Genomic DNA, 11,862 nt, shown 5'->3' on the forward strand with positions numbered 1-11,862 from the left:
CTTAGTATGTATTTTTAAGTAGTGTTCAGTTCTTGTTCTCTGTTGTTCATTCATCACTTATACACTGACACACGTTATCTTAGTTTATATTTTAGATAGTGTGAAGACTGTTCTTGTTCTCAGTTGCTCATTTATGACTACCTACACTAACACTTGTTATCTTAGCTTATATTTTATGAAGTGTAAAGACTGTTCTTGTTCTTTGTTGCTCATTTATCACTACCTACACTGACACACGTTATCCTAGATTATATTTAGATAAAAGACAGTTCTTGTTCTCTGTTGTCATTCATCACTACCTACACTGACACACGTTATCTTAGTTTATATTTTTAGATAGTGTAAAGACTGTTCTTGTTATCTGTTGTTCATTCATCACTACCTACACTGACACACGTTATCTTAGATTATATTTTAGGTAGTGTAAAGACTGTTCTTGTTCTCTGTTGTTCATTCATCACTACTACACTGACACACGTTATCTTAGTTTATATTTTAGATAGTGTGAGACTGTTCTTGTTCTCAGTTACTCATTTATGACTACCTACACTACACTTGTTATCTTAGCTATATTTTATGAAGTGTAAAGACTGTTCTTGTTCTTGTTGTTCATTTATCACTACCACACTTGACACACGTTATCCTAGATTATATTTTAGCTAGTGTAAAGACAGTTCTCTCATTGTTCATTCATCACTACTACACTGACACACGTTATCTTAGATTATATTTTAGGTAGTGTAAAGACTGTTCTTGTTCTCTGTTGTTCATTCATCACTACCACTGACACACGTTATCTTAGATTATATTTTAGTTAGTGTAAAGACTGTTCTTGTTCTCTGTTGTTCATTCATCACTACCTACACTGACACACGTTATCTTAGTTTATATTTTAGGTGGTGTAAAGACAGTTTGTACTCTCTATGTCTCATCAATCACTGCACTTACTCATATTTTAAGTTTAAATTTCAGCTGATTAAGACACTCATCATTCTTCTAAATCTTTAGGCTTTCCTTGATTGCCTTATCACATCCGGAAGTTTGGAGAACATCAATCATGCCAAACGCTTACTATCATCCAAACCTGACGTTGATTCCATTAGCAAGAAGATCGACCAGACAAAATTGATTGAACTGGTTGTAAAAGCGTCCAGAGAATATTTCAATTCCGCGAACAATGCGAGAGACTCCTGTATACATCTGGCAAAGTAAACGTCATTTCCGGTTAGTTGAAGGCGAGGATAATCTTCTTGGAAAATGTCGTGTCATTTTCTTTTTAGAGCTTGCTTGGCTCTAGTTCCCAACAGCGAGCATTCTGTGAAAGAGGAAACCGATCTGATATGTGCTCTGTCTATGTTGACCGATTACAAAGTATCTATTTTGCCACTTCAAGGTACGCAGAAATTTCATCAATTTGCTGTCCCTGCTTCTAGGTCGAAAATCCGTATCCATTTTGTTCTTGCAGTTCGCTTGTGCCAGGATAAGTTGAATTTGATCGAGAAGGTCTTAGACTCATCGCCTCATTCGTACAAAGATGCCGGAAAGGTACGATACGATTGCGTGATATTTCCATGATGACATTTCCATGGTGACATTTCCATGGCTTTTCGAAGTATCCTTGTTCGAATGTTCGTTTGTGTTTCAGCTTCTAAATTTAGCTTCGTTGCTTCGCCTGTCGGGTTCTGATGAAAACACAAGACGCGGTCGAGTTCTCCGTCTCGTAGCACAACGAGCCATGGATCACGACGACTTCGACGTCTCTTACAACGCATGCGCTGAACTGATAAAAAGTGCATACGTACCAGGTTGGAAGATTTGCAGGTAATGTAGCCAATCGTTGTACTATTTCTGGTATGTTTTTTCTGCTTGGAAATTTCGTTGGGTCTTTTCATGTATGGCTTGAGATCAGAGATTGATTTAGTTTGGAAGATAATACCATACCAAACAATAGTAATTGTAATAATTGTTTGACTGAGCACAGTTGCAAAAATCTCACAATCATGATTAAAAGATAATAGAATTGAACTAAAAAGAAGTTTGTCGTGATGCGAAAACAAGTAGCCAACGAAACGTGATTCATATTAGAGCACCCCCTGAAAACTGTCATGGATCCCCCCCCGCCGAACCGTCGTGGATCCATCTCTGTTTGATATTCGTGTGTTGTTAGGTTGACAGCTTGCTGTATTTGGTGAAGATGCGAACTGACGGTCCATATCGTGATCATTTATGTGCTTTTTTAGGGCTTTGGGTGAGAAAATCGAGTTTGCAAATTTGAAGGCAAGGTAAGTTTGAATAGTGCTTTTTTTCGAGTTGAGTGCTTTTTGTCTTTACCAAAACTCGTTCGAAATCCGAGGACTGTCGGAGAGCTCTCCCACATGATAGAAAATCGACTTCTGATGATTAAGATGGTCACGAAAGCATATAGTAGTGATGAACCGGTGGATCACCTATTGGTTTGTGGATAAATTTTTAGGCAAATCAACGCTGAATGTTTCTGGCTCACTGTGAGCCTGGCGTTGCGAGACCGTGCTGCACGCGAGAAGTTTGTTACGTACTCAGGTGATTCTCGTTGCGTTGTTTTTTGTTGTTGTTGATCTGCACTTTCTCGTGTGAAATATATTTCGATCTTCTGCTTAATTTTTTCTTCTTAAATTCTGAAAGAAATCTCATCTGCAGATTGTTTACGGCGAACTTGGTGGTCTGTTGAAAACGTCGGTGATAATTTCACAGTTGGTGAGCAGAAAATTTGTTTTCACGCAACACAAACACACTTGCCTCTGTTTTCACGCAAACCACACACCCGTCTCGTTTTCACGCAAACACACACACCTGCTCGTTTTCACGCAAACACACACACACCTGCCCTCGTTTTCACGCAAAACACACACGCACCTGCCCTCGTTTTCACGCAAACACACACGCACCTGCCCTCGTTTTCACGCAAACACACACCTGCCCTCGTTTTCGCAACACACGCACCTGCCCTCGTTTCCGCAAACACACGCACCTGCCCTCGTTTTCACGCAAACACACACATGCCCTCGTTTTCACTTGAGGAATATTGATGGAAGCTCATTGAGCTCCTCCATTTCCTGCTGCGAATAACTTGAACACAGTGACAAAATTTTATGAAGTGTATAACGCTGTACATAGTAATGACCATTTCAACCCTTAAGCATTAGACTATCATAAGATGTGTGATCTGGACTTTGAAATGATAAAATAATGCGAGCAATGCCTTTATAATTTATTGGTGAAAATTACGAGAAAATATTTTCTTTGGTATCAGCGATGAACATTGAGTGTACATATCGATTTCAATCTCAAGCTGATTATAAATATATTTAGCTAGTAGTTGTTGTCATTCAAAATGCTTGCAGCAATTTTAAAGACAGAGGACCCTATTTATATTTCTGCTCCTTTCATTTGTAGGATACTGATCTCACAACCACTGAGCAGATATCCAAAACCACGAAATCAATTCTCTCCAGCGTGAGCGACGTCGGCTGGTGGGCAGATACACTGCAATGGGTGCGGCCCTTGCAGCGTAAAACAACCAATCAGAGTCAAGAAAAAAGTGCAAAGAAGTTGGAGCCGAAGGACCTGGAGTTTCATTGTCATCCTTTTTACGAGACTGTTCACCGGAGCGCTTTCCATGGAGTAAGTGTTTCGGTGTTGTTGGAAAAGAGTGAAAGAGGGTTGATAGGAAACTAACTGATGAGAAAGTAATAGTGAGGGAGGGTGAATGGAGTTGTTAGTGAGGTTTTTAGAGGGATGGTGGTTTGAGTAGTTAGTGGGGATTATCGAGGGATGGTGTTTGGTGTAGTTAGTGAGGATTATTGATGGATAGTGTTTGGTGTAGTTAGTGGGGATTATCGAGGGATGGTGTTTGGTGTAGTTAGTGGGGATTACCTGACATAAACACAAATTTTAGGTAGTTTAATAATAGATACTTTGGGATTTGTGGGTTTAGGTGTGTTATGTTAGTATTTCATTGGGGTAAAGAAGAGCATGGTCCACGTTGACATAGTGAACCAAAAATTAAATAGTTGTAAAGAATGATGTGAAATAAGCGGGAGCTTTTGTGAGTGGAATGAAGAACAAAGATACTGGAAGAGAGATGACGCTTACTTTTGAAAATTCTGCTATTTCAGTTGCACATTTATTTGAGGCTTGCTTTTCGGAAACTCCTTTTCAGAAAGATGACAATTTGAAAGATAGGTCGGCTGTAACCACGCAGAAAGTCAACGAACTTCTTCTTCAGACACAGAAAATGGCGGAGGAAAGAGCGGAAGGATCTTTGGAAGAACGAGCTACAGAAAGTAAGCGGCGCGTATTTTTCATTTTGCTAATGCAAATTACAAAGTAAATGTAAATGTGTTGAACCCTGTAGTGTCGTTACATGTTTGTAGATGTAGATCGTCCAGGTTAGTATAGTCCTGAGAAGGACTGTTTTTGTTGTTGTTGACTGACGTTTCGACAACCTTAGCGGTAGTCATCTTCAGAGTCAAATGAGGAGTAAACGTCTACAAACATGTAGCAAATTACAAAATTGATGGGATCTTCTTTCTTCCCGTTTAGTCCTCATTCAGTTAGCAGACGTTCATTTTTCATCAGATACGCCTCTCGCTATGGCCTATCTCATGGCTTTACCCGAGGTAAAATGAAGTTTTTTTTGTATTTTGCAATAAGGAGTAGAACAATATTGTTTTTTGCTGTTAATAAACAGTGGGAAGTTTTCATGGTTTGGTTTTCGTTTATTTTATATTCCTAATGAAGCAGTAGGACATAATGTGAATATCGCAATGAATAGATCATGATTTGTGCTCATTACTAATATTATTTTTGCCAACAGTCAACAAATGCGTACGAGTGTTTTGAGAAGCTACCCAGTTCTGCCTTTAAGTCTTCAGCTCGCCTCCTATTACTACGCCCTTCAAGTGTACATCCTTTGTACTCCGCAAACGGAAGATACTCTGGCATCTGTTTACCTGCATCCGCCTGTCGCAGTCTTAGAGCACGTGGTCCAGAATGACCGTGTCTTCGAGGAGACTGGGAGCGACGTAAAATCCCTCCTCTCTCATCTTAGGCGATATCAATCTCGTTTCACTGACTTCTCGCAGGCGAGACTTCTGCAAGGCCTGGGACGAGGTTTTTCGATAGCACATATTTTCTCGAAGAATATAGAGTGTATATATACATTGCGTACTGCACAACCACATCCTTCTTTCATTTGAATATTATCGCATAAACTTGAACTTTAGTCATTGATGATCAACATTTTGTTCTCTGCGTTTCAATGTCTGTGTTCCTTTTCTCACCAAAACGGTGATGCTATTTTTCATGTTTAAGGTGTGGATATTGGCCGTTTTACAAGACGAGGAGTACAAAAGGAAACATTTTGGGACTAACCATGTATGTTGACTTAATAAGTATATGCTGCCTACACTGACACACGTTGTTCTTGTTCTCTGTTGTTCATTCATCACTACCTACACTGACACACGTTATCCTAGATTATATTTTAGCTAGTGTAAAGACAGTTCTTGTTCTCTGTTGTTCATTCATCACTACCTACACGGACACACGTTATCTTAGTTTATATTTTAGATAGTGTAAAGACTGTTCTTGTTCTCTGTTGTTCATTCATCACTACCTACACTGACACACGTTATCTTAGTTTACATGTGATGGAGTGTAAAAAGTCGTTTTGTTCTCTGTTCTTCATTCATCTCTATACCTATATGGACACACGTTATTTTAATTCATGTTTTGTTTTCGTGTAAAAAACGTTCTCGTTCTGATACACGTTCTCGTAGTTCATATTTTCGAAAATGTAAACATCGTTTTCCTTGTCTACTTGTAGGAGTATTGATGAGAATATTTTCAATACCGCAATCTCATTGGCAGAACAATACGGGATTTCGAAATGGGAAATGTTAATGTCGCATCTTGAGTGGTTGTTCACAGACAGCGAGTTAGTTTTCGGCAAAATTTTGACATCCTGTAGCATATCTTACCATGCAGTTTTTAGAGATCGTTTATTTCGTTTAAGTTTATCGACGAAACAGCTGCAAGACCGCGTCGACGGAAAAGAAATAATGCCCACGCTTTTGAAAGAACCAGAAAAGGTTCCTTGATTTTTCTTTTAAACATCGTCTTCACTTATTTATGGACATAACGCATACGTTCCCATTTTCATTGCTCAGATGATCAGTCGATTTAAGGAGTACGTCTACCCTTCAATAGATGGAAAGCAGTTGGCTCGTTTGCTGTATTACTACATGCTCATGAACGAGTGTGTGCAAGCAGCCGGAATAACTTGTGAAGTAGGGAGATTATTATGTATAGCGATGAAAACGTTTGAATGAGTGTGTGTATATTTCTGTTTGTTTCAACAAGGGCGACTCGGATCCGCAAATGCATATGCGGTTGATAAAAAAGATCAAGTCTTCCTCGCAAGGTATGTTACCACGTTGCATAGTGTAAAGACTGTTCTTGTTCTCTGTTGTTCATTCATCACTACCTACACTGACACATGTTATCTTAGTTTATATTTTAGGTAGTGTAAAGACTGTTCATGTTCTCTGTTGTTCATTCATCACTACCTACACTGACACACGTTATCCTAGATTATATTTTAGCTAGTGTAAAGACTGTTCTTGTTCTCTGTTGTTCATTCATCACTACCTACAATGACACACGTTATCTTAGTTTATATTTTAGGTAGTGTAAAGACTGTTCTTGTTCTCTGTTGTTCATTCATCACTACCTACACTGACACATGTTATCTTAGTTTATATTTTAGGTAGTGTAAAGACTGTTCTTGTTCTCTGTTGTTCATTCATCACTACCTACACTGACACATGTTATCTTAGTTTCTATTTTAGGTAGTGTAAAGACTGTTCTTCTTTTCTGTTGTTCATTCATCACTACCTACACTGACACACGTTATCTTAGTTTATATTTAAGGCAGTGTAAAGACTGTTCTTGTTCTCTGTTGTTCATTCATCACTACCTACACTGACACGTTGTCTTACTTGATATATTTGTAGGCATTTCTGTTTGATTTTCTTCATCAAATAGCTTGCTTTGCAACACGTTATCCGAAAGGTATAATAGTGTAAACCCTTTCTACAGGTGTGAACTATAAAAGCTTAATGGAGGACGGTGATCCATTGTTGACGATGAAACCTCATCTGCTAAGTGAAAACGTTCACGTCTTCGCTAAGATGGCGAATAAACTGCGAGATAAGGTACATGGATATACATATAAAAGGTTTTGGAGCCAACTTGTGGCCATCTTACGTCATATTTCGGCAATTTGATTATAAGTATAGGTATATTAGATTAGTATACAAGTATATTAGATTATATTAGATTATATTAGATTATATTAGATTATATTAGATTATAAGTATAAGTATATTTGACAATAAGTATCGATCCGTTTCACCAAAAGTTAAACATACGTAAACTCTTGCATGAAATCCATCATACTTCAATCGTCAGAGACATAAATAGAGTTTCCTAAGTAGCAAACATGAAAATACAAAAACTCCTGTCGAGAGTATGAACGCCATGTGATAAGCCATTTTCAATTCCTAAACGCACGTTGTGAAACTTGGCGTACTAGCTGATGAATTTCCTTGACTTTTGTAGAATGGTAGAATATTGACTTCCAGTCATGTTTTCAAAGTATTTGCAGAGAAAATATTTTGGCAAGGTGAAAGAAGAAACATCGAAAAAAGAGGTATTGTACCAAAATCCTTCTCCATCTTTTCTTTGCTCTTAACCCATTCCCTACTTCCCCTTGACCATCGTGATTCTTTCTATCCTTCGCTTAGCCATTGTGATTCTTTCTATCCTTCGCTTAACCATCACGATTCTTTCTATCCTTTGCTTAACCATTGTGATTCTTTCTATCCTTCGCTTGACCATCGTGATTCTTTCTATCCTTCGCTTTTCATCTTCCTCCCTCTATTTCCCATGATTGTCCACCACTCAGACCCTCTCTTCCGCTTTCTTTCCCCCTTTTCCCGCCTCTTCCCTCTTATTCCTTATGTTTTTGTCATATTGCCTACGAGCTTGGATCTCCGTGCTTAATCTATCGTGTTTCGATTTCTCGGCCAGGTTGATTGGATTCATCGTTATGAGGAGGTTCATGGTTACTTGGAGCGACTCTCCTTCAAGCATTTATTGGAACTCATTGATTCCTTAACGTTCTCTGAAAGAGCTGTAGACACGCTGACCGTCGATGTGAGAGATGAAGTGCTCAGGAGGGCAATTAAGTTTGCCGTCGAAGAGGTACCCGGGAAAGCAAAAAATCAAAGAAAACATGTAAGTTGACGTTTTGCAAACTCCGTGAGAAATTTAACCTTTGTTTGGAAGACAAAGTGAGGTAAAACTGGCCATGCTTACCTAAATTGAAACCTACTAATAAGAGTTTGACGAAGTGAAACGATGATTTTGTTTTGTATTGACTGTGGAACTTTTTCTCTTTTGTCAAATTTATTCATTCAGTTTAACGGTGATTTGTTCCCCATGTGACTGACAGTGTTGTTCTATATTTTATCATGTTTTATAATTGTATAGCGATATAGATGGCACTTTCAGTGTATCCAAGTCGGTCAGCATTTTGAACAATCTTTAAAACATCTCAGCTCGCTGGCGAACGAAACCATTTTGAAACTGACTGATTTGGACGAGGTGAAGATTTTTAATTTGTTGATCATTTGGTAAAAAGTCGTATTGATCAAACATTTCCAGCCTTCTCATTTGATGAGCTATCCTATAAAAAGTCTTTGCATTATTTCGAAAGACGTTACACCATTAGATTTGCAAATCCAAATATAGGAGAAAGCGTTAGGGAGACACTTGCTGGTTTAATAAAGTGTAGTTTGGTTACTTAAAGGTTGTCAGTTTAACTGTCATGGGTGAAAGTTGACGTAAGCTTTAGTTACTTTACTGTTGTCAGTTTAACTGTCATAGGTGAAGAATGAAAGTTGTCGTGTTAGCTTTAACATACGTTTATTATAAAGTAAAATCGACCATGAAACTGGGATAGTACCGTCCATCGGATTTTGACATTAATGCTATGGGTAGTTTCATTTTAGGAAAATGAGACTTTTTGGTTTCTGAAATAGCGTTTTATTGTATTGTCCAGTTTACTTTTTGGTGACTTTTTCCTCCTACGAAGATTTTTGAAACAATCCATAAAATTACTATCCGTTCTATTCCGACAACAAGGATTGCATAATCTTTGTAATTTTTTAATAGATGCGCTATGTCCAATACGCCCGTCTTTACGATCTATCGCGTTCAGAACCTGACAAAATCAAGGAGTTGGGCATTCGAGTTTTATGTAATGGCGATCCCTTAGAACTTGCAGGAGAGCTATTGGAATTGGCAGGAGAGCAAAAGGCTCAGAGCAGTAAGCTGAGAGATGTTATTAATGGGGCTCTGCGAACTATCCTGAATACGTTTAGGTGAGTACATCGGTCTTAAATTCTTTGTCATCAGAATTTGTCAACTGATTTTCCATGCGGAAAAGTAATGTTATAATGAACATTAATGTCCAGCTTATTGCCATTATATGAATCGCCATTGGCATATTGGCCATGAAGACTGCAATAGCATTATGCTTTCAAGATACACTCCGCGTTTTAAACGCCTCAAACTATACCAAGGGGCTAGTGGGACACTCTAGCTTCGTTTAAACTCTTTTTCTTTTTTTTGTATGGCATTATTGTGTTAAACCTGCCCCTTGTCTTTCAGCCGTGATGAAGGACAACCATCCAACGTTTCACGGGACGTTTCATCGAAGGAACTCTTGCGAAAAATTCTCACCACTTTGAAGGAACATTTGAATGATGAAAATATCGTTAGAAATTCGTCAAAGAGGAGGATATACCACGAGATTCGGAATTTTGTGCAGACGAAGTCGTGGCACCTGAAGCAAAGCACGGTTCTTCAGTTGATTGAGAATTATGTTACATTGAGAGGAGAGGATAAAACTTTGTTACTTTTTCATCAGACGCAAACCATTGTCTGTCAACATTGGGATATTGAGGTATATGTGAAGTGTATTACTTTCTGTAAACATTGGGATATTGAGGTATATGTGAAGTGTATTTCTTTCTGTAAACATTGGGATATTGAGGTATATGTGAAGTGTATTACTTTCTGTAAATATTGGGATATTGAGGTATATGTGAAGTGTATTACTTTCTGTAAACATTGGGATATTGATATTGGGATATTACATAAATTATACTATGATAATGTGTGTAAGGTAGTAATGAACGAACAAATAAAAGAAAAACAGTCTTAGCTCTACCAAAAATTTGCACTAAGATACTCTGTGTTGATGAGTGGATATAGTGATGATTGAACAGCGGAGATTGATGAGTAAACAAGAGAAAACGAAAACTGTCTTTAAAATACCTAAAATATAAACTAACATAACATGTGTCAGTGTATGTAGTGATGAATGGACAACAGAGAACTAGAACAGTCTTTACACTACCTAAAATATAAACTAAGATAACGTGTGTCAGTGTAGGTAGTGATGAATGAACAACAGAGAACAAGAACGGTCTTTACATTACCTAAAATATAAACTAAGATAACGTGTGTCAGTGTAGGTAGTGATGAATGTACTAGAGAAAACGAGAACAACTTCTACTGTGAAGTCTGCAATGGTATTTCCTCTTCTTTTTTTATGTAGCTATCTGTGGTTAACGTGGAGACATGTAACTCCTTGCGGTGCACGTTTCAACAACTGTTCGAAAAGTCGTCAACGTTAGAGCAACTGATCGCTTTGACTTCTTTACTCAGCATCTGGCCTCCATTAGACTTAGAAGAAGCCTGGTATTTGGTTTTGTTAAAATTAATCAACCAGACAAAAGACGGCAATTCAGTGGTGAAGATTATAAGAGAGAAAAGTGATCGAATCTACGTAAAGAAAACGGTAAGTTTAACTGTTTGTAAATAGCAGATGATATAGAATTGATAATTAGCAATTATGGATGATGAAAAATTGTCCTTTGAATTTTCTATCCTATTAATGAAAATAAGTTTGTCAATGGTTATCAGCAAACAGAGTGGAAACAGTCTTCTAACTTTTGTCAGTTTATGTAGTGATTGATGAGACATAAAGAGTAAAAACAGTCTTTACACTACCTAAAATATAAACTAAGATAACGTGTGTCAGTGTAGGTAGTGACGAATGAACAACAGAGAACGAGAACAGTCTTAACACTACCTAAAATATAAACTAAGATAACGTGTGTCAGTGTAGGTAGTGATGAATGAACAACGGAGAACAAGAACAGTCTTTACACCATCTAAAATATAAACTAAGATAACGTGTGTCAGTGTAGGTAGTGATGAATAAACAACAGAGAACAAGAACAGTCTTTACACTACCTTAAATATAAACTAAGATAACGTGTGTCAGTGTAGGTAGTGATGAATGAACAACAGAGAACAAGAACTGTCTTTACACTACCTAAAATATGAACTAAGAAAACTTGAGATAGTTTTAAACAGTTTTTACAGTAGTATGTATATATGATTAAGTAACAGAGTTTCTGTGTAGTTATGAATGGATGTATGTATTACTGACGTGGCTGCTGATCTTTTATTATTTAATGTGCAATAAAAAGCAAAAACTCCGTCTATTTCATCTTGTTTTCTTAGAATTACAAAGACATTTTGAACGCTGCCTTGGAAAACTGCTTGAAGCTTGATGCGTTTAAAATTGGATTAATGTTTGAAGATAGCGAAGCGTGTGAACGTATTGTTGAGGAAATAAAAAGAATTGACGTAAGTGTTCTAGCAAATATTTAATATGTAACG

General features: G+C 37.6%; 1 protein-coding gene across 1 annotated transcript in view; it reads left to right on the forward strand.

Moving 5' to 3' along the window:
• Window positions 1-11,862, forward strand: part of LOC124433281 (neuroblastoma-amplified sequence-like) — a 29,341-nt gene that overhangs the window by 16,513 nt on the left and 966 nt on the right. The window contains 27 exon segments of the mRNA XM_046983042.1: window positions 1,009-1,208; window positions 1,281-1,393; window positions 1,466-1,545; window positions 1,646-1,821; window positions 2,241-2,282; window positions 2,508-2,559; window positions 2,677-2,733; window positions 3,433-3,660; window positions 4,199-4,322; window positions 4,582-4,658; window positions 4,856-4,900; window positions 4,902-5,151; window positions 5,353-5,371; window positions 5,373-5,396; window positions 5,398-5,415; window positions 5,867-5,977; window positions 6,056-6,131; window positions 6,210-6,329; window positions 6,403-6,463; window positions 7,141-7,256; window positions 7,663-7,758; window positions 8,134-8,340; window positions 8,596-8,709; window positions 9,280-9,488; window positions 9,778-10,072; window positions 10,730-10,972; window positions 11,704-11,829. Of these exon segments, the coding sequence (XP_046838998.1) occupies window positions 1,009-1,208; window positions 1,281-1,393; window positions 1,466-1,545; window positions 1,646-1,821; window positions 2,241-2,282; window positions 2,508-2,559; window positions 2,677-2,733; window positions 3,433-3,660; window positions 4,199-4,322; window positions 4,582-4,658; window positions 4,856-4,900; window positions 4,902-5,151; window positions 5,353-5,371; window positions 5,373-5,396; window positions 5,398-5,415; window positions 5,867-5,977; window positions 6,056-6,131; window positions 6,210-6,329; window positions 6,403-6,463; window positions 7,141-7,256; window positions 7,663-7,758; window positions 8,134-8,340; window positions 8,596-8,709; window positions 9,280-9,488; window positions 9,778-10,072; window positions 10,730-10,972; window positions 11,704-11,829 (3,279 nt within the window).

The sequence above is a fragment of the Xenia sp. Carnegie-2017 genome, unplaced genomic scaffold, assembly GCF_021976095.1.
Source record: "Xenia sp. Carnegie-2017 unplaced genomic scaffold, XeniaSp_v1 HiC_scaffold_13, whole genome shotgun sequence".
NCBI lineage: Eukaryota > Metazoa > Cnidaria > Anthozoa > Malacalcyonacea > Xeniidae > Xenia > Xenia sp. Carnegie-2017.